This window comes from Oncorhynchus gorbuscha, linkage group LG01, assembly GCF_021184085.1.
Source record: "Oncorhynchus gorbuscha isolate QuinsamMale2020 ecotype Even-year linkage group LG01, OgorEven_v1.0, whole genome shotgun sequence".
Taxonomy (NCBI): Eukaryota; Metazoa; Chordata; class Actinopteri; order Salmoniformes; family Salmonidae; genus Oncorhynchus; species Oncorhynchus gorbuscha.
In genome coordinates this window covers 27,151,821-27,175,480 of record NC_060173.1, presented here as the reverse complement: position 1 = coordinate 27,175,480, position 23,660 = coordinate 27,151,821, and the positions used below count along the sequence as shown (strand labels likewise).

General features: G+C 46.3%; 2 protein-coding genes across 2 annotated transcripts in view; both read left to right on the top strand.

The window, feature by feature from the left end:
- The window catches only part of LOC124041325 (extensin-3-like), a 57,297-nt gene extending 34,140 nt beyond the window's left edge, over positions 1 to 23,157 (top strand). Inside the window, exons 2-3 of the mRNA XM_046358836.1 lie at positions 12,035 to 13,963; positions 23,125 to 23,157. Coding sequence (XP_046214792.1) covers positions 12,035 to 13,963; positions 23,125 to 23,157 — 1,962 coding nt within the window. The remainder of the gene's footprint in view (positions 1 to 12,034; positions 13,964 to 23,124) is intronic.
- LOC124035667 (leucine-rich repeat-containing protein 4C-like) overlaps positions 1 to 23,660 on the top strand; it is a 100,531-nt gene that overhangs the window by 46,658 nt on the left and 30,213 nt on the right. Inside the window, 1 exon segment of the mRNA XM_046349241.1 lies at positions 23,125 to 23,197. The gene's annotated coding sequence lies outside the window, so the exon portion shown is untranslated.

The window sequence follows — 23,660 nt, the reverse complement described above, 5'->3', positions numbered from 1 at the left end:
CAGTGCTCTCTCTCTCTCTAGCAGTGATCTCTCTCTCTCTAGCAATACTCTTTCTCTCTAGCAGTGCTCTCTCTCTCTAGCATTGCTCTCTCTCTCTAACATTACTCTTTCTCTCTCGAATAACTCTTTCTCTCTAGCAGTGCTCTCTCTTTCTCTAGAAGTGCTCTCTCTCTAGCAGTGCTCTCTCTCTATCTAGCAGTGCTCTCTCTCTAGCAATACTCTTTATCTCTAGCATTGCTCTTTCTCTATAGCAGTGCTCTCTCTCTCTCTCTAGCAGTTCTCTCTCTCTCTCTTGCAGTGCTCTTTCTCTCTAGAATAACTCTTTCCCTCTGGCAGTGCTCACTCTCTACTCTTTCTCTCTAGAATTAGCCTCTCACTCTAGCAGTGCTCTCTCTCTAGCAGTACTCTTTCTCTCTAGCATAACACTTTCTCTCTTGCAGTGCTCTCTCTCTCTAGCAATACTCTTTCTCTGTAGCAGTGCTCTCTCTCTAGCAATACTCTTTCTCTCTAGCAGTGCTCACCCCCTCTCTCTAGCAGTGCTCTCTCTCTCCAGCATTACTCTTTCTCTCTAGCAGTGCTCTCTCTCTCTAGCAGTACTCTTTCTCTCTAGCAGTGCTATCTCTCTAGCAATACTTTCTCTCTAGCAGTGCTCTCTCTCCCTGGCAGGGCTCTCTCTATGTCTAGCCGTGCTCTCTCTAGCAGTGCTCTCTCTGTCTAGCTGTGCTGTCTCTCTAGCAATGCTCTCTCTAGCAGTGCTCTCTCTTCCTAGCAGTGCTCTCTCTATCTCTAGCAGTGTTACCTCTTGCAGTGCTCTCTCCAGCCGTGCTCTCTCTCTCTAGCAGTGCTCTCTCTGTCTAGCTGTGCTGTATCTCTAGCAATGCTCTCTCTTGCAGTGATCTCTTTCCCTAGCAGTACTCTCTCCAGCAGAGCTTTTGCTCTATCTCTAGCAGTGCTCTCTCTAGCAGTGCTCTCTCTAGCAGTTCTCTCTCTAGCAGTGCACTCTCTAGCAGTGCACTCTCTAGCAGTGCACTCTCTATCTCTAACAGTGCTCTCTCTAGCAGTGCTCTCTCTCTTTAGCAGTGTTCTTTCTCTCTAGTAATGCTCTCTCTCTAGCATTACTCTTTCTCTCTTACAGTGCTCTTTCCCTCTAGCAGTGCCTTCTTTCCCTAGCAGTGCTCTATCCAGCAGTGCTTTTGCTCTCTTTCTAGCATTTCTCTCTCTAGCAGTGCTCTCTATCTCTAGCAGCGCTCTCTGTCTAGCTGTGCTGTCTCTCTAGCAATGCTATCTCTCTAGCAATACTTTCTCTCTAGCAGGGCTCTCTCTCCCTGGCAGGGCTCTCTCTATGTCTAGCCGTGCTCTCTCTCGAGCAGTGCTCTCTCTAGCAGTGCTCTCTTCAGCAGTGCTCTCGCTCTCTCTCTAGCAGTGCTCTCTCTCTCCAGCAGTGATCTCGCTGTCCAGCAGTGCTCTCTCTCTAGCATTACTCTTTCTCTCTACCATTACTCTTTCTCTCAAGCAGTGCTCTTTCTCTCTAGCAGTGCCCTCTTCCCCTAGGAGTGCTCTCTCTAGCAGTGCTCTCTCCAGCAGTTCTCTCTCTAGCAGTGCTCTCTCTATCTCTAGCAGTGCTCTCTCTCTCTAGCAATAGTCTTTATCTCTCGCATTGCTCTTTCTCTATAGCAGTGCTCTCTCTCTCTAGCATTACTCTTTCTCTCTAGAATAACTCTTTCCCTCTAGCAGTGCTCTCTCTCTACTCTTTCTCTCTAGCATTGCCCTCTCACTCTAGCAGTGCTCTCTCTCTAGCAGTACTCTTTCTCTCTAGCATAACGCTTTCTCTCTTGCAGTGCTCTCTCTCTCTAGCAGTACTCTTTCTCTCTAGCATTACTCTCTCTCAAGCAGTACTCTTTCTCTCTACATAACTCTTTCTCTCTAGCAGTGCTCTCTCTCTCTCTCTCTCTAGCATTACTCTTTCTCTCTAGCAGTATTCTTTCTCTCTAGCATTACTCTTTCTCTCGATCAGTGCTCTCTCTCTCTAGCAGTGCTCTCTCTCTCTATCATTACTCTTTCTCTCTAGAATAACACTTTCCCTCAAGCAGTGCTCTCTCTCTAGCAATACTCTTTATCTCTAGCATTGCTCTTTTTCTATAGCAGTGCTCTCTCTCTCTCTAGCAGTGCTCTCTCTCTCTCTAGCAGTGCTCTTTCTCTCTAGAATAACTCTTTCCCTCTGGCAGTGCTCACTCTACTCTTTCTCTCTAGCATTGCCCTCTCACTCTAGCAGTGCTCTCTCTATAGCAGTACTCTTTCTCTCTAGCATAATGCTTTCTCTCTTGCAGTGCTCTCTCTCTAGCAATACTCTTTCTCTCTAGCAGTGCTCTCTCTCTAGCAATACTCTTTCTCTCTAGCAGTGCTCTCCCCCTCTCTCTAGCAGTGCTCTAGCTCTCTAGCAATACTCTTTCTCTCTAGCAGTGCTCTCCCCCTCTCTCTAGCAGTGCTCTAGCTCTCTAGCAGTGCTCTCTCTCTCAAGCATTACTCTCTCTCTCTCTCTCTCTAGCAGAATATTTTCTCTCCAGCATTACTCTTTCTGTCTAGCAGTGCTCTCTCTCTCTCTAGCAGTACTCTTTCTCTCTAGCAGTGCTATCTCTCTAGCAATACTTTCTCTCTAGCAGGGCTCTCTCTCCCTGGCAGGGCTCTCTCTATGTCGAGCAGTGCTCTCTCGAGCAGTGTTCTCTTCAGCAGTGCTCTCGCTCTCTCTCTAGCAGTGCTCTCTCTCTCCAGCAGTGCTCTCTCTCTCCAGCAGTGCTCTCGCTCTCTAGCAGTGCGCTCTCTCTAGCATTACTCTTTCTCTCTACCATTACTCTTTCTCTCTAGCAGTGCTCTTTCTCTCCAGCAGTGCTCTCTCTAGCAGTGCTCTCTCCAGCAGTGCTTTCGCTCTCTCTCTAGCATTGATGTCTCAAGCAGTGCTCTTTCTCTCTCTCTAGCAGTGCTCTCTCTCTCCAGCAGTGCTCTCGCTGTCTAGCAGTGCTCTCTCTCGCATTACTCTTTCTCTCTACCATTACTCTTTCTCTCTGCAGTGCTCTTTCTCTCTAGCAGTGCCCTCTTTCCCTAGCAGTGCGCTGTCTAGCAGTGCTCTCTCCAGCAGTTCTCTCTCTAGCAGTGCTATCTCTGTCGAGCAGTGCTCTCTTTCTTTCTAACATTACTCTTCCTCTCAAGCATTAATCTTTCTCTCAAGCAGTGTTCTCTCTTTGCAGCAGTGCTCTCTCTCTCTAGCAGTGCTCTCTCTGTCTAGCAGTGCTCTCTCTCCAGCATTACTCTTTCTCTCGAGCATAACACTTTCTCTTTTGCAGTGCTCGTTCTCTATAGCATTGCTCTTTCTCTCTAGGAATACTCTTTCTCTCTAGCATAACTCTTTCTCTCTAGCATAACTCTTTCTCTCTAGCATGACTCTTTCTCTCTAGCAGTACTCTTTCTCTCTAGCAGTACTCTCTCTCTAGCATTACTCTCTCTCTCTAGAAGTACTCTCTCTCTCTCTAGCAGTACTCTCTCTCTCTCTCTCTAGCAGTGCTCTTTCTCTCTAGCAATACTCTTTCTCTCTAGCAATACTCTTTCTCTCTAGCAGTGCTCTCTCTCAAGCATTACTATCTCTCTAGCAGAATAATTTCTCTCCAGCATTACTCTTTCTCTCAAGCAGTGGTCTCTCTCTCTCTAGCAATACTATGTCTCTATATCAGGGCTCTCTCTCTAGCAGTACTCTTTCTATCTAGCAGTACTCTTTCTCTCTAGCAGTGCTCTTTCTCTCTTGCAGTACTCTCTCCCTCTAGCAGTACTCTTTTTCCCCAGCAGTGCTCTCTCTCTAGCAGTGCTCTCGCTCTCTAGCAGTACTCTTTCTCTCTAGCATTACTCTTTCTCTCTAGCAATACTTTCTCTCTAGCAGTGCTCTCTCTCTCACAGGGCTCTCTCTAGCAGTGCTCTCTCCAGCAGTGCTCTCCCTCCTTAGCAGTGCTCTCTCTATCTGTAGCAGTGCTCTCTCTCTCTAGCAGTGCTCTCTTTCTCTCTAGCAGTGCTCTCTCTAGCAGTGCTCTCTCTCCCTAGCAGTGCTCTCTCTATCTCTAGCAGTGCTCTCTCTAGCAGTGCTCTGTCCAGCCGTGATCTCTCTAGTAATGCTCTCTCTCTAGCATTACTCTTTCTCTCTAGCAGTGCTCTTTCTCTCTAGCAGTGCCTTCTTTCCCTAGCAGTGCTTTTGCTCTCTTTCTAGCAGTGCTCTCTCTAGCAGTAATGTCTCTAGCAGTGCTCTCTCTCTCTAGCAGTGCTCTTGCTGTCACTCTAGCAGTGCTCTCTCTAGCAGTGCTCTCTCTAGCAGTGCTCTCTCTGTTGAGCAGTGCTCTCTCTATCAGTACTCTTCCTCTCAAGTATTAATCTTCCTCTCAAGCAGTGTTCTCTCTTTCCAGCAGTGCTCTCTCCCTCTTGCAGTGCTCTCTCTGTCTAGCAGTGCTCTCTCTCTCTAGCATTGCTATCTCTCTAGCATTACTCTTTCTCTCTAGAATTACTCTTTCTCTTTAGCAGAGCTCGTTCTCTATTGCATTGCTCTTTCTCTCTCGGAATACTATTTCTCTCTAACAGTGCTCTCTCTCTCTAACAGTACTCTCTCTCTCTCTAGCAATACTATTTCATTCTAGCACTGTTCTTTCTCTCTAGTATTACTCTCTCGCTCTAGCAGTACTCTCTCCCTGTAGCAGTACTCTTTCTCTCCAGCAGTGCTCTCTCTATCTCGAGCAGTGCTCTCCTTAGCAGTGCTCTCTCCAGCAGTGCTCTTGCTCTTTCTGTAGCTGTGCTCTCTCTATCAGTGCTATCTCTCTAGCAGTACTCTTTCTCTCTAGCAATGCTCTTTATTTAGGATTACTCTCTCTCTAGCAGTGCCTTCTTCCCCTAGCAGTGCTCTCTCTAGCAGTGCCTCCTTCCCCTAGCAGTGCTCTCTCCAGCAGTTCTCTCTCTAGCAGTGCTCTCTCTATCAGTACTACATCAGTAGTATATTTCCCTCAAGCAGTGTGCTCTCTTTCCAGCAGTGCTCTCTCTCTCTCTAGCAGTGCTCTCTCTGTCTAGCAGTGCTCTTTCTCTAGCAATGCTCTCTCTCTAGCATTACTCTTTCTCTCTATCATTACTCTTTCTCTCTTGCAGTACTCTTTCTGTCTAGCAGTGCTCTCTCTCTTTAGCAGGGCTCTCTCTTTCTGGCAGTCTCTCTAGCAATACTCTTTCTCTCTTGTATTACTCTTTCTCTTGCAGTAATATTTCTCTCTAGCATTACTCTTTCTCTCTAGCAGTGCTCTTTCTCTCTAGACGTGTTTGCTCTCTCTAGCAATGCTCTTTCTCTAGCATTACTCTTTCTCTCTAGCAGTGCCCTCTCTCCCTGGCAGTGCTCTCTCCAGCTCTGCTCTCACTCTCTCTACCAGTGCTTTCTCTCCCTAGCAGTGCTCTCTCTAGCAGTGCTCTCTCTCTCTCTCTCTCTCTCTCTCTCTCTCTCTCTCTCTCTCTCTCTCTCTCTCTGTCTAGCATTTCTCTCTCTCTCTCTCTAGCAGTGCTCTAGCTGTCTGGCAGTGCTCTTTCTCTCTCCTCTTTCTCTCTAGCAATCCTCTTTCTCTCTAGCAGTGCAACATCTCTCTCTATCATTACTCTTTCTCTCTAGAATAACACTTTCCCTCAAGCAGTGCTATCTCTCTAGCAATACTCTTTATCTCTAGCATTACTCTTTTTCTATAGCAGTGCTCTCTCTCTCTCTAGCAGTGCTCTCTCTCTCTCTAGCAGTGCTCTTTCTCTCTAGAATAACTCTTTCCCTCTGGCAGTGCTCACTCTCTACTCTTTCTCTCTAGCATTGCCCTCTCACTCTAGCAGTGCTCTCTCTATAGCAGTACTCTTTCTCTCTAGCATAACGCTTTCTCTCTTGCAGTGCTCTCTCTCTCTCTAGCAATACTCTTTCTCTCTAGCAGTGCTCTCTCTCTAGCTATACTCTTTCTCTCTAGCAGTGCTCTCCCCCTCTCTCTAGCAGTGCTCTAGCTCTCTAGCAATACTCTTTCTCTCTAGCAGTGCTCTCCCCCTCTCTCTAGCAGTGCTCTAGCTCTCTAGCAGTGCTCTCTCTCTCAAGCATTACTCTCTCTCTCTCTAGCAGAATATTTTCTCTCCAGCATTACTCTTTCTCTCTAGCAGTGCTATCTCTCTAGCAATACTTTCTCTCTAGCAGGGCTCTCTCTCCCTGGCAGGGCTCTCTCTATGTCGAGCAGTGCTCTCTCGAGCAGTGTTCTCTTCAGCAGTGCTCTCGCTCTCTCTCTAGCAGTGCTCTCTCTCTCCAGCAGTGCTCTCGCTCTCTAGCAGTGCGCTCTCTCTAGCATTACTCTTTCTCTCTACCATTACTCTTTCTCTCCAGCAGTGCTCTCTCTAGCAGTGCTCTCTGCAGCAGTGCTCTCTCTCTCTCTCTCTCTCTCTCTCTCTCTCTCTCTCGAGCTGTGCTCTCTTCAGCTGTGCTCTCTCTAAAGCAGTGCTCTCTCTGTCTAGCATTACTCTCTCTCTAGCAATGCTCTCTCTCTAGCAGTGCTCTCTCTCCCTAGCAGTGCTCTCTCTAGCAGTGCTTTCTCCCCCTAGCAGTGCTCTCTCTCACATTTCTCTCTCTAGCATTGCTCTCTCTCGCTCTAGCAGTGATCTCTCTATTTAATAGTGCTCTTTCTCCATAGCAGTGGTCTCTCTCTCTAGCATTACTCTTTCTCTCTAGCAGTGCTTTTTCTCTCAAGCATTGCTCTTTCACTCTAGTAGTGCTCTCTCTCCCACTATGATTCCTTTCTATCTGTCTCTTTGTCCTTCTGAATGTCTGTATTTCTCTTCTCTTTGTTTGCTGTATTTTTCCCTCCCATTCTCCTCTGTCATCCCCCTTATTTCATTGCCATTGTTCAAGCTTAAAATCTAATCAATTTGAGTGATATCATCTGACTTCATTATTGTTATTTGTTGTTGCCATTGTTGTTGATGCATAACAATTAGCTGTTATCAACCACATAATTGTCAGCATCATCATTTGTGTCAACATTTTAAGCAAAAAATGATTTTCGTCCATATTCAAGTGAAAATGATAGTACTTCTTATCAATCATGCTTTGTTAAACTGATATATTTGTAAGATAACCAAATGAGCATATTGTTGGCACTGTGTGTAATCATTAAACCTCTAAAGAATCCACTCAAAGTTTCTATCGAGAGATCTGGTAGACGTGATCCTTTGAGCTCTGTCCTTGGTGCTATGCAGTACGCGCACACACACACATGCACACACTCTAGCACACACTTGCACAAACACACACAGGCATGCGTGTCTCCCCTTCTGTATTTTTCACACAAGCAATCCTAGTTGTTGTGTGTGTGTGTGTGTGTGTGTGTGTGTGTGTGTGTGTGTGTGTGTGTGTGTGTGTGTGTGTGTGTGTGTGTGTGTGTGTGTGTGTGTGTGTGTGTGTGTGTGTGTGTGTGTGTGTGTGTGTGTGTGTGTGTGTGTGTGTGTGGTATGAAGCTATCTGACTCACAGCTCTTCTGATACGAGGCAGTCTTCTAATCTGGCCTACAGACGGTACATTACACTCTGCTTCTCTGGTACCACGTCAGCAGTTCCTTTCTTAACTCCACCATCCACTTCCCCTCCTCAATACCTGTAATGAACGATATGCTTAGCGCTGATATCTGAAATCCTCTTAATAACCTCTACAGGATTGTCGTCCACCCCCCCCCTTCCCCCACAGGAAGGATAAGCTAACATAGGCTAATGTGATTAGCATGAGGTTGTAAGTAAATGAACATTTCCCAGGACAGAGACATATCTGATTTGGGCAGAGAGCTTAAATTCTTGTTAATCTAACTGTACTGTCCAATTTAAAGTAGCTATTACAGTGAAATAATACCAAGCTATTGTTTGAGGAGAGTGCACAATTATGAACTTGAAAATGTTTTCCTAAAACCAATTGGCACATTTGGGCAGTCCTGATACAACATTTTGAACATAAACGTATATGCAATGGTTCATTGGATCAGTCTAAAACTGTGCACATACACTGCTTCCATCGAGTGGCCAAAATCAAAATTGCGTCTGGGCTGGAATAATACATTATGGCCTTTTGCTTGCATTTCAAAGATGATGGTACAAAAAACAAATGTAAAACATGTTTTTTTCTTTGTATTATCTTTTACCATACATAATGAGCTATATTCTCCTACATTACCTTCACATTTCCACACACACACACAAGTGTTTCCTTTCAAATGGTATCAAGAATATGCATATCCTTGCTTCAGGTCCTGAGCTACAAGCAATTAGATATGGGTATGTCATTTCAGGCGAAAATTGAAAAAAGGGGCAGATCCTTTCTTAAGGAAGCAGCAATGACAGCTGCACCTACCCTCACCTCTCTCTGTCTTTCTCTCTCTGGCTGAGAGAGGATGGAAAACCTCATCGCATGAGTTTCCTCCCGTTGGGTGTTCTGTTCTCTCCTGTTACACTTTGTGGTGAGACGTGTCTGTGAGGATTTGGAGATTGGGCTGAGGAGGAACAGAGAGGTGTAAGAAGGGTGTAAGCGTGCGGAAACACAAGGCTTACATGCTCTGGGACGCTTCTCTCAAACTGAGACACACAAAGCTTGATTCAATCAGATCCGCTTTAGCCGCATCCGACACCACCAAAACATCTGCTATGCGGGTAGTTGCTATCGCTGGTTAACACTTGATCTGATTTGAATTTTGGCTTCAGTCTCCCAAATACTGGCTGCTCCCACCTGAAACAGAGAATCCGGATTGAGGAACTTGTATATGTGTGTGTGTGTGTGTGTGCTAGATAAATGGAAGTCGGTGGAAATGGCTGTTTGTTGGAGTTGTAAGAGTTAGGAGGGACAGAGTGATGGGTTGTGATCTGAGGCAGTTAGAAGGAGTGACAGAATCTTCAGTTCACACTCTGTCACTTCCCAAACTATTAAATATTTTATGCAGTTAGTTCAGCCTGCACATTATCAATGCATAAACACTTAATGGTTCAGATATTCACTGTTGATTTTATTACACAGTTAAACAATTTAATTTAACAACAGCTTTATGTGACCATGTTAAATGTAGAATAAAAGCAGCAGCCAACCTGTGAGGCAGCTGAGGAACCAACAGGACTTCGATCCCTGGAGGAGTCTCCTGGGAGTAAGAGAGGGGAACATCAGAGGTGTTGCTCTAATTTGTAAACCCCAGTCCTTTAGCATGGCCCTTTGATGAGAGACCAGGAGCCTGAGTCTTCATGGCCCCGGTATGCTCCACGGTCCTGCAAGTGTGTGTGTGTGTGTGTGTGTGTGTGTGTGTGTGTGTGTGTGTGTGTGTGTGTGTGTGTGTGTGTGTGTGTGTGTGTGTGTGTGTGTGTGTGTGTGTGTGTGTGTGTGTGTGTGTGTGTGTGTGTGTGTGTGTGTGTGTGTGTGTGTGTGTGTGTGTGTGTGAGCGATGTGGTCACTTCCCCTGGCCCAGAGAGACAGACTGACATCACGCCCTGTGACCCAGACTAGCCTCAGTGGTGGACAGATGAGTAGGCCTACTGAATCACCACGAGCCAATCACTCTACTCTGCTACTCTCTCCTCTACCATCATACATTATGCCATTCTCAACTGTTTCGCTCTTTGCCCTCACTCCTCTTCCTTCCCATTGCTCTCATTTGCTCTCCTTTACTCCATGCCTCCCTCATCACGTTCTCTCTTCTGCCTTTCTTTTTATTATGTTGATATTTCCCTCCCTCACTCCTCTCCACTAGTGTTATGCTATTTCTCTTCTCTCCGTTTCCTAACCCCTTTCCACCCACATAGGTCCATAGAAAACAGCTGTAATAAACGTGTAATTTGAGGCCAGTTTCAACAGTAAACATGTTATGGGTATTATACAACTCAGCTGGCATGCTCCATGAGAAAGTTAATACAAGTAATATGAAATGTGCATGTAATGTGTCTTCAGATTACTCCCTCAGTGTCATGCTTAAAGCCTGAAACCTTCCTATATCCCAGTGTTTGGCAGGCTTTCATAGGAGACTCAAACATTCTGAGGGGTGGGTGATTCCATATATTGTTAATTAACTCCTCTCCCCCGTGCCTCACCATATAGGGCTTTCATCTTCTCGGCTTTTTACTTTTTCACAAACTACTTTTCCCAATCTTCTTCCTCTGCCTGTGGAATTTTTGGCATTGTCTCCTTTTTTCTCTCTTCTTAGGAGGAAATTATCTTTGTACCTGCCTTCATATCTCTCCCCAGTTAAGCACTTTCATAAGGCCCACTCATCTTTAATACCAGTATCTCTCTCAGTAAAAATGTTTCATCATTTATTCTGTGAATCTGAAGTTTTCAAGGGCCCAAAACAATTATCTTCCCCTTCATGAAGAATTGACAGCTGGTATGTGTTCTACTGAAGACCTAAAACAGAATAGGAATCAGGGTGAATAGGAATCAATTTCACAGTCAGATGAATCGGAGGAACATTTCCTTGTCAAAAATAATTAATCAAAGAGAAGAGACTAGACGAGGTAAAACCAGGAAATATTATCTTCTCAGTGGGACGCTGTCCGTCTGTAATGACATCTTTTTTTATATAATCCCTCCCTCCCACTCTTTCACTCCCTTCAAAACCCTCCTTACACTCCACATGCTAATTCAGTCAGCCACTTAATCAGACATATTAATGCTATATCTCTCTCCTGATTGTGTTAATTCTATTTGTATATATATATATATATATATATATATATATATATATATATATATATATATATATATATATATATATATATATAATAAGGCAGGCAGGCAGATAACGATCGCTCCCTACTTCTGGAACTACATAACACAGTTTCTTAAGTATCCACATTTGTTAATACAATTGTGAATTAGCACTAGGTGGTAAAACCATTGAATAGAATCTATGATTGTGGTTGTACATTGGAGCAGTTAGGAACTGATAATGCAATAACATGGTAGGTCATGTCCATCACGCATTGTTGCTGCTAATCGTCCCTCTTGTCATTGGTTTTATAAGACTGGCAACCATTTCTGAGGTCATGACAGATGTTGTGAAAGACCAGATGCAGCAGGCCTGTCAACTACATTAGAATAAGCAGGCCTTCTCTGTCCTCATTGTCAATGACTGAGAAGGGCATCTGGCTAAACACCATACCATTGTCTCGCTATTAGCCTGTCTGTGTGAAACATAATGGTGTCGTATTTTTCAGCATTACAGGCTGGTTGTCAGTAGAGGCGATTACAAGGAAACATGTAAACACATCATGTTGCAAATAATGCACACACACACACACACACACACACACACACACACACACACACACACACACACACACACACACACACACACACACACACACACACACACACACACACACACACACACACTGAAACATCGCTTTTGTTCATATTTCCACGAAAGCTGTACACCACCAGGTTACAAAGATTGTCTAAGGGTCATTTTTGTTTTAAAATAATTTACACACCACAATAACCACAAAGACACACACACACACACACACACACTACAATACAATACACATAAAAGCATTTGACAGTTTCACAAAATAGGTTGAAACAGAAAAGCCTGTAAGCACAATATAAGAGAAATTATGTATATGGCTGGGAAATGTGTTAATTACAAATCATATTAAAGTAGAGCTTTAGCTGCATTTTAATTTAATGAAGTCACAGATCCTGTAACACAGAATTACCAAATCATATTCTTTGTTCCAGATACATGTATTCCCACTTAATTCCCACTTTAGTCCCTAATTTGCCTTATCTCATCACCATCATCTCCCAAGACGTATTTATTATAATAAAAGAAACCAGCATTAATTATAAATCCCTGTCTGTATATGAGACACGTCAATACAGGAATAAAGCAACATTCAATTGTTATGGATCACTGTCAGGTCCTAGTTATGACTCTATTATGACTATCATTGGCAGCTTGGAAAAGCTCTCTGCTTCTCCCCAACCTCCTAGTTAGCGGTCTGCACGGGAGTGATTTCTTCATCCCGCTCCCGCCCACACCCGCAGCATTTCATACTGCACCCAACCACACCCGCAGCTTTTCATACTGCACCCGCCCACACCCGCAGCTTTTCATACTGCTCCCGCCCACACCCGCAGCATTTCATACATCACCCGCCCACACCCGCAGCTTTTCATACTGCTCCCGCCCACACCCGCAGCATTTCATACTGCACCCGCCCACACCCGCAGCTTTTCATACTGCACCCTCCCACACCCGCTGCTTTTCATACTGCGCCCGCCCACACCCCTAGCTTTTCATACTGCACCCGCCCACACCCGCTGCTTTTCATACTGCTCCCGCCCACACCCGCAGCTTTTCATACTGCCCCCACCCACACCCGCTGCTTTTCATACTGCCCCCACCCACACCCGCTGCTTTTCATACTGCTCCCGCCCACACCCGCAGCTTTTCATACTGCGCCCGCCCACACCCGCAGCTTTTTCATACTGCCCCCGCCCACACCCGCAGCTTTTCATACTGCCCCCACCCAGACCCGCTGCTTTTCATACTGCCCCCACCCACACCCGCTGCTTTTCATACTGCTCCCGCCCACACCCACAGCTTTTCATACTGCGCCCGCCCACACCCGCAGCTTTTTCATACTGCACCCGCCCACACCCGCAGCATTTCATACTGCACCCAACCATACCCGCAGCTTTTCATACTGCCCCCGCCCACACCCGCAGCTTTTCATACTGCTCCCGCCCACACCCGCAGCTTTTCATACTGCACCCGCCCACACCCGCAGCTTTTCATACTGCCCCGCCCACACCCGCAGCTTTTCATACTGCTCCCGCCCACACCCACAGCTTTTCATACTGCACCCACCCACACCCGCTGCTTTTCATACTGCTCCCGCCGACACCCGCAGCTTTTCATACTGCGCCCGCCCACACCCGCAGCTTTTTCATACTGCCCCCGCCAACACCCGCAGCTTTTTCATACTGCCCCCGCCCACACCCGCAGCTTTTCATACTGCACCCGCCCACACCCGCTGCTTTTCATACTGCTCCCGCCCACACCCGCAGCTTTTCATACTGCGCCCGCCCACACCCGCAGCCTTTCATACTGCACCCGCCCACATCCGCAGCTTTTCATACTGCACCCGCCCACCCCCGCAGATGTTCATACTGCACCCGCCCACACCCGCAGATTTTCATACTGCACCCGCCCACACCCGCAGCTTTTCATACTGCCCCCGCCCACACCCGCAGCTTTTTCATACTGCCCCCGCCAACACCCGCAGCTTTTTCATACTGCCCCCGCCCACACCCGCAGCTTTTCATACTGCACCCGCCCACACCCGCTGCTTTTCATACTGCTCCCGCCCACACCCGCAGCTTTTCATACTGCGCCCGCCCACACCCGCAGCCTTTCATACTGCACCCGCCCACATCCGCAGCTTTTCATACTGCACCCGCCCACCCCCGCAGATGTTCATACTGCACCCGCCCACACCCGCAGATTTTCATACTGCACCCGCCCACACCCGCAGCTTTTCATACTGCCCCCGCCCACACCCGCAGCTTTTCATACTGCTCCAGCCCATACCCGCAGCTTTTCATACTGCTCCCGCCCACACCCGCAGCTGTTCAAACTGCTCCCACCCACACCCGCAGCTTTTCATACTGCTCCCGCCCACACCCGCAGCTTTTCATACTGCTCCCGCCCACACCCGCAGCTTTTCATACTGCTCCCGCCCACATCCGCAGCTTTTCATAGTGCACCCGCCCCACACCCACAGCTTTTCATACTGCCCCCGCCCACACCCACAGCTTTTCATACTGCACCCACCCCACACCCACAGCTTTTCATACTGCACCCGCCCACACCCACAGCTTTTCATACTGCACCCGCCCCACACCCGCTGGCTTTCTGTCCGACTCCCACCCGCTACTGCAAAAAACTGGTCCCAAACCCAACCACAGTCCAGCAATGCTATTTTAAGGATATGTGACTCAACACACTTGCCAGGCTTAGTCCCAGGAAACCTGAGCCCTATAGTTAATATCAAAATAAGCCAAAATAACCTAAGAGAAAAAAAAGAAAAAAAAGTAATTACCAGAGATTCCCACATTGCCCATTATATTAGGCTATCGGTATTACGAGTCTTAGTTTGAAGAGAGTAGAGTTGGAAAGACTTGCACTTTCTTAATTTTCAGACGGAGACAAACATATTTATTTTTAGGCAATGTAGTAAACTACAGCCTAATCATATTTGTTAAGTACATTTCAGTGGACAGATAAACTGCCCCGTGATTCTCCGCCCATGCGTAGGTTATAGCCTACTCTATGAGACCACACATGGCTACTGAACTTGAAGCAGCAAGCATGATGACAGCGGGTCACTTGCACTTTCTCTTATGTTTTGCATATAGGATATAGCCTACATTTTAGGATGAGGATTTGCAGGCAGAGACAAATACATGGGCTAATCAATATTTATTGAAACATTTTTGGACTGCACCTCGACTCATGTTGGTTGAGCCCCTTTCACTTCTTTCCATGATTAATATTCAATTACAGACACCGTACTAAACTATTATTCTAATCATACTTAAGTTCATTAACCCCCACGTGATTCTCCGCCCATGCATAGGCAGCCTACACTATTGCATTGAGCCCCCACATACTTAATTTTTTATTTATTTTTATTTCACCTTTATTTAACCAGGTATGCTAGTTGAGAACAAGTTCTCATTTGCAACTGCGACCTGGCCAAGATAAAGCATAGCAGTGTGAACAGACAACACAGAGTTACACATGGAGTAAACAATTCACAAGTCAATAACACAGTAGAAAAAAAGAGGAGTCTATATACAATGTGTGCAAAAGGCATGAGGAGGTAGGCGAATAATTACAATTTTGCAGATTAACACTGGAGTGATAAATGATCAGATGGTCATGTACAGGTAGAGATATTGGTGTGCAAAAGAGCAGAAAAGTAAATAAATAAAAACAGTGTGGGGATGAGGTAGGTGAAAATGGGTGGGCTATTTACCAATAGACTATGTACAGCTGCAGCGATCAGTTAGCTTCTCAGATAGCTGATGTTTGAAGTTGGTGAGGGAGATAAAAGTCTCCAACTTCAGCGATTTTGCAATTCGTTCCAGTCACAGGCAGCAGAGTACTGGAACGAAAGGCGGCCAAATGAGGTGTTGGCTTTAGGGATGATCAGTGAGATACACCTGCTGGAGCGTGTGCTACGGATGGGTGTTGCCATTGTGACCAGTGAACTGAGATAAGGCGGAGCTTTACCTAGCATGGACTTGTAGATGACCTGGAGCCAGTGGGTCTGGCGACGAATATGTAGCGAGGGCCAGCCGACTAGAGAATACAAGTCGCAGTGGTGGGTGGTATAAGGTGCTTTAGTGACAAAGCAGATGGCACTGTGATAAACTGCATCCAGTTTGCTGAGTAGAGTGTTGGAAGCAATTTTGTAGATGACATCGCCGAAGTCAAGGATCGGTAGGATAGTCAGTTTTACTAGGGTAAGCTTGGCGGCGTGAGTGAAGGAGGCTTTGTTGCGGAATAGAAAGCCGACTCTTGATTTGATTTTCGATTGGAGATGTTTGATATGAGTCTGGAAGGAGAGTTTGCAGTCTAGCCAGACACCTAGGTACTTATAGATGTCCACATATTCAAGGTCGGAACCATCCAGGGTGGTGATGCTAGTCGGGCATGCGGGTGCAGGCAGCGATCGGTTGAAAAGCATGCATTTGGTTTTACTAGCGTTTAAGAGCAGTTGGAGGCTACGGAAGGAGTGTTATATGGCATTGAAGCTCGTTTGGAGGTTAGTTAGCACAGTGTCCAATGACGGGCCGAAAGTATATAGAATGGTGTCGTCTGCGTAGAGGTGGTTCAGGGAACCGCAGCAAGAGCAACATCATTGATATATACAGAGAAAAGAGTCGGCCCGAGAATTGAACCCTGTGGCACCCCCATAGAGACTGCCAGAGGACCGGACAGCATGCCCTCCGATTTGACACACTGAACTCTGTCTACAAAGTAATTGGTGAACCAGGCAAGGCAGTCATCCGAAAAACCGAGGCTACTGAGTCTGCCGATAAGAATATGGTGATTGACAGAGTCGAAAGCCTTGGCAAGGTCGATGAAGACGGCTGCACAGTACTTTCTTTAATCAATGGCGGTTATGATATCGTTTAGTACCTTGAGTGTGGCTGAGGTGCACCCGTGACCGGCTCGGAAACCAGATTGCACAGCGGAGAAGGTACGGTGGGATTCGAGATGGTCAGTGACCTGTTTGTTGACTTGGCTTTCGAAGACCTTAGATAGGCAGGGCAGGATGGATATAAGTCTGTAACAGTTTGGGTCCAGGGTGTCTCCACCTTTGAAGAGGGGGATGACTGCGGCAGCTTTCCAATCCTTGGGGATCTCAGACGATATGAAAGAGAGGTTGAACAGGCTGGTAATAGGGGTTGTGACAATGGAGGCGGATAGTTTCAGAAATAGAGGGTCCAGATTGTCAAGCTCAGCTGATTTATACGGGTCCAGGTTTGCAGCTCTTTCAGAACATCTGCTAACTGGATTTGGGTAAAGGAGAACCTGGAGAGGCTTGGGCGAGGAGCTGCGGGGAGGGCGGAGCTGTTGGCCGAGGTTGGAGTAGCCAGGCGGAAGGCATGGCCAACCATTGAGAAATGCTTGTTGGAGTTTTCGATAATCATGGATTTATCGTGTTACCTAGCCTCAGTGCAGTGGGCAGCTGGGAGAAAGTGCTCTTGTTCTCCATGGACTTCACAGTGTCCCAGAACTTTTTGGAGTTGGAGCTACAGGATGCAAACTTCTGCCTGAAGAAGCTGGCCTTAGCTTTCCTGACTGACTGCGTGTATTGGTTCCTGACTTCTCTGAACAGTTGCATATCGTGGGGACTATTCGATGCTATTGTAGTCCGCCACTAGATGTTTTTGTGCTGGTCGTTCGTTGTGCTGGTCGCCACTAGATGTTTTTGTGCTGGTGGCAGTCAGGTCTGGAGTGAACCAAGGGCTGTATCTGTTCTTTGTTCTGCATTTTTTGAACGGAGCATGCTTATCTAAAATGGTGAGGAAGTTACTTTTAAAGAATGACCAGGCATCCTCAACTGACGGGATGAGGTCAATGTCCTTCCAGGATACCCGGGCCAGGTCGATTAGAAAGGCCTGCTCACAGAAGTGTTTTAGGGAGCGTTTGACAGTGATGAGGGGTGGTCGTTTGACTGTGGCTCCGTAACGGATACAGGCAATGAGGCAGTGATCGCTGAGATCCTGGTTGAAGACAGCGGAGATGTATTTGGAGGGCCAGTTGGTCAGGATGACGTCTATGAGGGTGCCCTTGCTTACAGAGTTAGGGTTGTACCTGGTGGGTTCCTTGATGATTTGTGTGAGATTGAGGGCATCTAGCTTAGATTGTAGGACTGCCGGGGTGTTAAGCATATCCCAGTTTAGGTCACCTAACAGAACAAACTCTGAAGCTAGATGGGGGGCGATCAATTCACAAATGGTGTCCAGGGCACAGCTGGGAGCTGAGGGAGGTCGGTAGCAGGTGGCAACAGTGAGAGACTTATTTCTGGAGAGAGTAATTTTCAAAATTAGTAGTTTGAACTGTTTGGGTATGGATCTGGAAAGTATGACATTACTTTGCAGGCTCTCTCTGCAGTAGACTGCAACTCCTCCCCCTTTGGCAGTTCTATCTTGACGGAAGATGTTATAGTTGGGTATGGAAATCTCCAAATTTTTGGTGGCCTTCCTGAGCCAGGATTCAGACACGGCAAGGACATCAGGGTTAGCAGAGTGTGCTAAAGCAGTGAGTAAAACAAACTTAGGGAGGAGGCTTCTGATGTTGACATGCATGAAACCAAGGCTTTTTCGATCACAGAAGTCAACAAATGAGGGTGCCTGGGGACATGCAGGGCCTGGGTTTACCTCCACATCATCCGCGGAACAGAGAAGGAGTAGTATGAGGGTGCGGCTAAAGGCTATCAAAACTGTTCGCCTAGAGCGTTGGGGACAGAGAATAGAGGAGGAGCAGGTTTCTGGGCATGGTAGAATATATTATTCAGGGCATAATGCGCAGACAGGGGTATGGTGGGGTGCGGGTACAGCGGAGGTAAGCCCAGGCACTGGGTGATGATGAGAGAGGTTGTATCTCTGGACATGCTGGTTGTAATGGGTGAGGTCACCGCATGTGTGGGAGGTGGGACAAAGGAGGTATCAGGGGTATGAAGAGTGGAACTAGGGGCTCCATTGTGAACTAAAACAATGATAACTAACCTGAGCAACAGTATACAAGGCATATTGACATTTGAGAGAGACATACAGCGAGGCATACAGTAATCACAGGTGTTGAATTGGGAGAGCTAGCTAAAACAGTATGTGAGACAACAACTGCTAATCAGCTAGCACAACAACAGCAGATAAAATGGCGTTGACTAGGCAACGGGGCCGACAGATAAAACAAACAAGCAGAATGGAGTACCGTGATTAATGGACAGTCCAGCATGCATCAGCTATGTAGCCAAGTGATCAGTGTCCAAGGGGCAGCGGTGGATGGGGCAGGGAAGCTGGACTGACGAGTGTTATCCAGGTTAAAAAACTAACAATGACTAAATAGCTTGTAGCTAGTTAGCTGGTTAGCTTCTGGGGGTTCTTGAGTGTGTTTTAAAAATGAAAAATAATAGGGATTCCGTATCACATTGGGTGAGGCAGGTTTCCGGAAGGTATAAACAAATAAAAAATCGGAAAGAGATAGAAAGTACTTATGGGTCCAGTGAGTGTTTGGGACGCGGCGATGCAGACGGTTAGCAGGCCTGTGCTAACAAGCTAACAGTTAGCAGGCCGGGGTAAACAAGGTAACAGTTAGCGGACCAGGGCTAAACAAGCTAGCAGTTAGCAGGCCGAATTAGCAAGCAAGGAGATAGCAAGGGCTAGAGAGTTAGCCTTTGGGGGACGTCGCGATGGGGTGAGTCTGTTTATTCCTCTTCATGCGGTGACATTGATAGACCGGTTGTGGGCCCGGGTATTGTAGCCCAGGAGTATGCTACGGTGGTAAGCACAGGTGCTCTGGCCGGGCTAGCTTCAAGCTAAGTGGGTGGAAACGCTAGCCAGGAGTAATCATCCGGGGTTGCGGTTTAGCTAGATAGCTAGTTGTGAAGATCCAGCTGAAAAATGTTCCGTTTGCGGTGGGAATCCGGGGATAAAAAATAAATAGGTCCGTAATGCTCTGGTTGTTCGAACTGGCGAGAGCTTTCCGAGCTAAAGGTTAGCTGATGACCGGTTAGCTGAAGCCCGCTAGCATAGCTGGTGGTTAGCTGGCTAGCTTCAGTTGAGGGGGTTCCGGTTCCGAAGTACATATAAATACTTTAGGAAAAAGTAGCTACATTGGGTGAGGCGGGTTGCAGGAGAGTATTTGGAAGCTTAGGTTTAGCAAAATGTTTTTGAAGATATGCGAAGAAAAATGTAAAAACGAAAAAGAAACGATATATACAAGGGACACGATACGATACAGACTACTACAGGCACACTTGATGTCGCGAACACAACTAGAAGAGGAGAGGTAGACTGATTGAAGTCGAAGCAGCGGATTTTGAGTTTGTGAATAATGCAACAGATATGTGCTATTAATACAAAAGGCAATGCTAACCCATGCCAAGAATAAAGAAGACCGTTTCCTAATAATCTGCAGGACCCCAAAAATATTTTAATCCCAAAGTTGTCTATCTGACCTCCGGCGCCCACCCACAGCACGAAAAATGACGAGTGCAACACAAAGATTGATGTCGGGCCTTTAAAGATATTTGAAGTATGTGTGATGAACAGCTATTCAGTTACAAGTCTTTCAAATGTTTCATCGACATTTGTTGTCTCGACACAAAATGTTGTCTGGTCTTCAGACATTGTCCTAACAGCGGGGCATCCAGACATTCTTTATTTGCTGGATTGTACACACAGCAGGCTATTCCCTCCCTTCATTTTATCTATTTCTCCCAATGTCTTCATTCTTCTCTTCTCTCCACTCCAAACACATCTCCATCTACGTGTACTATTATCTCTCTTTCTCTATACATCTCTTTCTTCCTTTTCTGTCTCTCTTTCAATTACATCCCCCTCTCCCTCTCTCTTGTTACTTGGTGGTGTGGTCAGTGTGGGTGTGCGCTGGCCTGGTGAGAGAGCTGGTCCAGACACAGATGGATTTACCATTAGGTGATGATTAACGGGAGGACCGGCCCAGGTGATTTCAGCATTCACAGCCCCTCCGGGACCTCCTGTTCCTGGCCAGGATGGCCTCACCTTCACCCTTCACCACCCTAGCCTCGACCCCCCCACCCCTAACCTTAATTATAAAAGCGGCTGTGTTGCCCATTAATTGGGCCTGACAACACTTCTTGGTAATTTCCACAGGGTGATGGAGGGTGACCTGTGGGTTAGATGGTGATAGGGCGGCCAGAGGAGTAGAAGGAGCGCAGATTGCTGACATCACTTGATTTGTTGGACTTCTACTCCTGGAGCGATACACCTTGTGTCCATGAGTTCAGGAGAGATAGAGAGAGAGAGAAAGATACGAGCATGGTATATGTTAGCCCTACTGCTGTAGTGGGGAGGTGGTAGTGTACAAGCATAAGTCTCTGGAGACTTGGAGGAGGTATTGCAATCTCTAGGTTTATTGGGTTGAAATTGAGGTTGCACATTGTGTGGAAAATTACTTCAAGGGTTGGTGAATTCAGAGGTTATTATCAGTAGGCCAAAAAACACCAGTAAATTGTTGTGCTTATCCCATACATCGGACCCATCATTTGATACAATCAGTTAGAGTGCCATTCACCCATATGGAAAGGTAGAACACATTTCACAGAAAAATACAGAAATCAAAGTGAAATGGTGCCTTGAATACAATTTCAGGACATTAGTGTTAGGATTTTTTATTAATGTTGAGAGATGTCTAGACAACTATTCAAAATATATGCTGCTGTTCTTTCCATTCATTCTCCTCCTCGGAGCATCAGCTGCACTAACCTGACCTCTATCCATCCCGTGGCTGAGCTGAAATAGACAGCATGTACTCTATACTGTTCTCCTAGCATTAACTATATATAGTTCAAACAGTGAATGCATATCAATGAACTGTAGGTTGCATCTCCCCATCCTTCCATGGTAGGACCCAGCCACAGAGGAGGCTTCTCCAGCCCTGGTACTCTTCTCTCTGACATAATGTTTGAATATGTATTTTCCTCTGTCCTCATTAGAGAGAACAAATATCTCTTCCCGTTACGAGACAATGACTCTAGATCCACAGTTAGAAATGTGATGATGCAGTGTTTTGTCAAAGTAGGAGGTGTGTGTGTGTGTGTGTGTGTGTGTGTGTGTGTGTGTGTGTGTGTGTGTGTGTGTGTGTGTGTGTGTGTGTGTGTGTGTGTGTGTGTGTGTGTGTGTGTGTGTGTGTGTGTGTGTGTGTGTGTGTGTGTGTGTGTGTGTGTGTGTGTGTGTGTTTTTATGGAGATATCATTGATGAGGATGACGATGATGATGATTAGTGTGGCAATGCTCATATCCATCATCTCCGTCATCTTCTTTGTTAGTATAATTGGTCACTCAGTTGAATATATGCTTTGCGGCATCAACTAGCTCCAGAGAGAAAAAGAGGGAGAGAGCAAGACATGCACTGGTTTGGGCCCTCAGGGAGTGTATTGTGTGATGTGTGATGAGTTCATTGTTGTACACACAAACACTCACAAACACTCGTTCTCTCTCGATACTATTTCTCAAACACACACACACACCCATGCACGCACACACACACAAACACACACAAACACACACAGACAAAGTCACACACACACAGAGACACATTTGGATGCTCTGTGCTTACGCAAGGCTTTAATGCCATTAGCTGCGTGCGCCTGCAAATAATGCAACAATATTGTGGAACAGCGCCCACTGGGCCGCAGCATGGATGAGATAGAGAGAAAGCGAGAAAACCCTGACAAGGGATCTCAATAGTCTACAGAGACTTCGTCTCCATGTCTCCTGCCTTCATCTGCTCTGAGGGGAAGGAAATGTACAGGTGAAAGCAAGTGCTGGATAGGGATCAACCATATTACTGTCACCTGTTCTTTGTTTCAGTACAGAACAGTTCAGATGAAGGTGAGGGGACGAGGAGAGGAGTCCACTGTAAACCCAGTCTGAAAATAAGGACAGCGGTACGGAAAGGCCTCTACTTTTATGTTTCTGACGATCAAACACTCCCTTATTAACACTCGTCCCTTTGGATGGAAGGATTGTGGGCTTTATCGGTGTGTTTATTTTACTCCTCTATCATTTATTCAGTGAGTGGATCCTCTATTTCCTCTCCTCAGTCTATGGTTAGATGTGTACTGTCCGCTGTCCCTGGGGTACGTGCAGCAGCCCACCGCCCACTGAGTAGAAAGTCTTCTTTTTGGCCCAGCTGGACATTCGCTCCTCCAGTTATGTAACGCTTGGTTCCTCAAAAGCACCGAAACCTGCCTCAGCAGAGCCGAAAGGGAGAGGAGGAGGAGGGAGGGGGCAGGGGATAGAGCCAGGAATGTAGAGAGATATTTTTGGAGAAGAAAGGGGTTTGGGGAGGTATGAGTTATTTTTTTGTCATGTGGGTGGATAAGATTTTTATGGTTTCCACATGGTTAATGAAAACAGGTTCAGTCTGCCAACATAGTCTCCAGCAATACTCGATATAGGCCTAGCCAGAATTCTGTGTCAGTAATGTATTTTTAAAGGTCTATAGCTGGAGTGGGATGTACTAATAAGAGTCTCTGTGATTCCATGCCTATCCGGTAGAACATTTCCTTTCGCTAAGCCCTTGCTTTGGCGGTACTACACTCGCCCCGCTTCAACAAAGACCTTGGCACCCTCTATGCAGTACCAATGCACTCCGCTAGCCGCAGTTGCCAAGTGAGGATCCCACAAAACCAAGTGTCATCCAAGCAGCTTGGCTTGTCATTGTAAACACAGCTATTATTTTCTCTTTTTTTAAGTATTCATAATGAGTAATTTTTCCTCTCTTCTCCTTTCAGGGTGAGCCAGCAGCCGAAATCGAGCGAACGTGAGGATCGCCAGAAACCACGGAGACTGTAAATAAATTGGCAGGTGAGAGCAGAACAAGAGGCAAAAGGAGAGAAAGAGACAACCAGGGGCTACAGGCTAATCCTGGATTAGCCACAGGGCCTGACTCCGCCCAGTCTGATGGGGAGGAGCATGGGATTTAGTGACAGGGACATGACTCCTCATTGGCCTGAAGGGAGGTCCAAAGAGACCTGGGTTTCGGGGTGGCCTTTGTCAGGCAGTGGTGTGCTATCACAATAAAAATTGATATCTCAGTTCCAATAATCTTCCTTTATGCAGTTCCAGGAAATAACAAAGCATACAGTAGCACCAAAGATGCTCTAATTCCTTAGTCATTGTGGAAGACTGATTATGTAACTAAAAAACAGTATCAAGTTCAAGTATTCGACTCTTGATTACTAAGTTAGCCCCTTGATATTTACTCTCCTTAGCGCTTTGATAGCAATATTAAATGATCTTAATTCTCTGTGTTGTCCCCTATGCATTG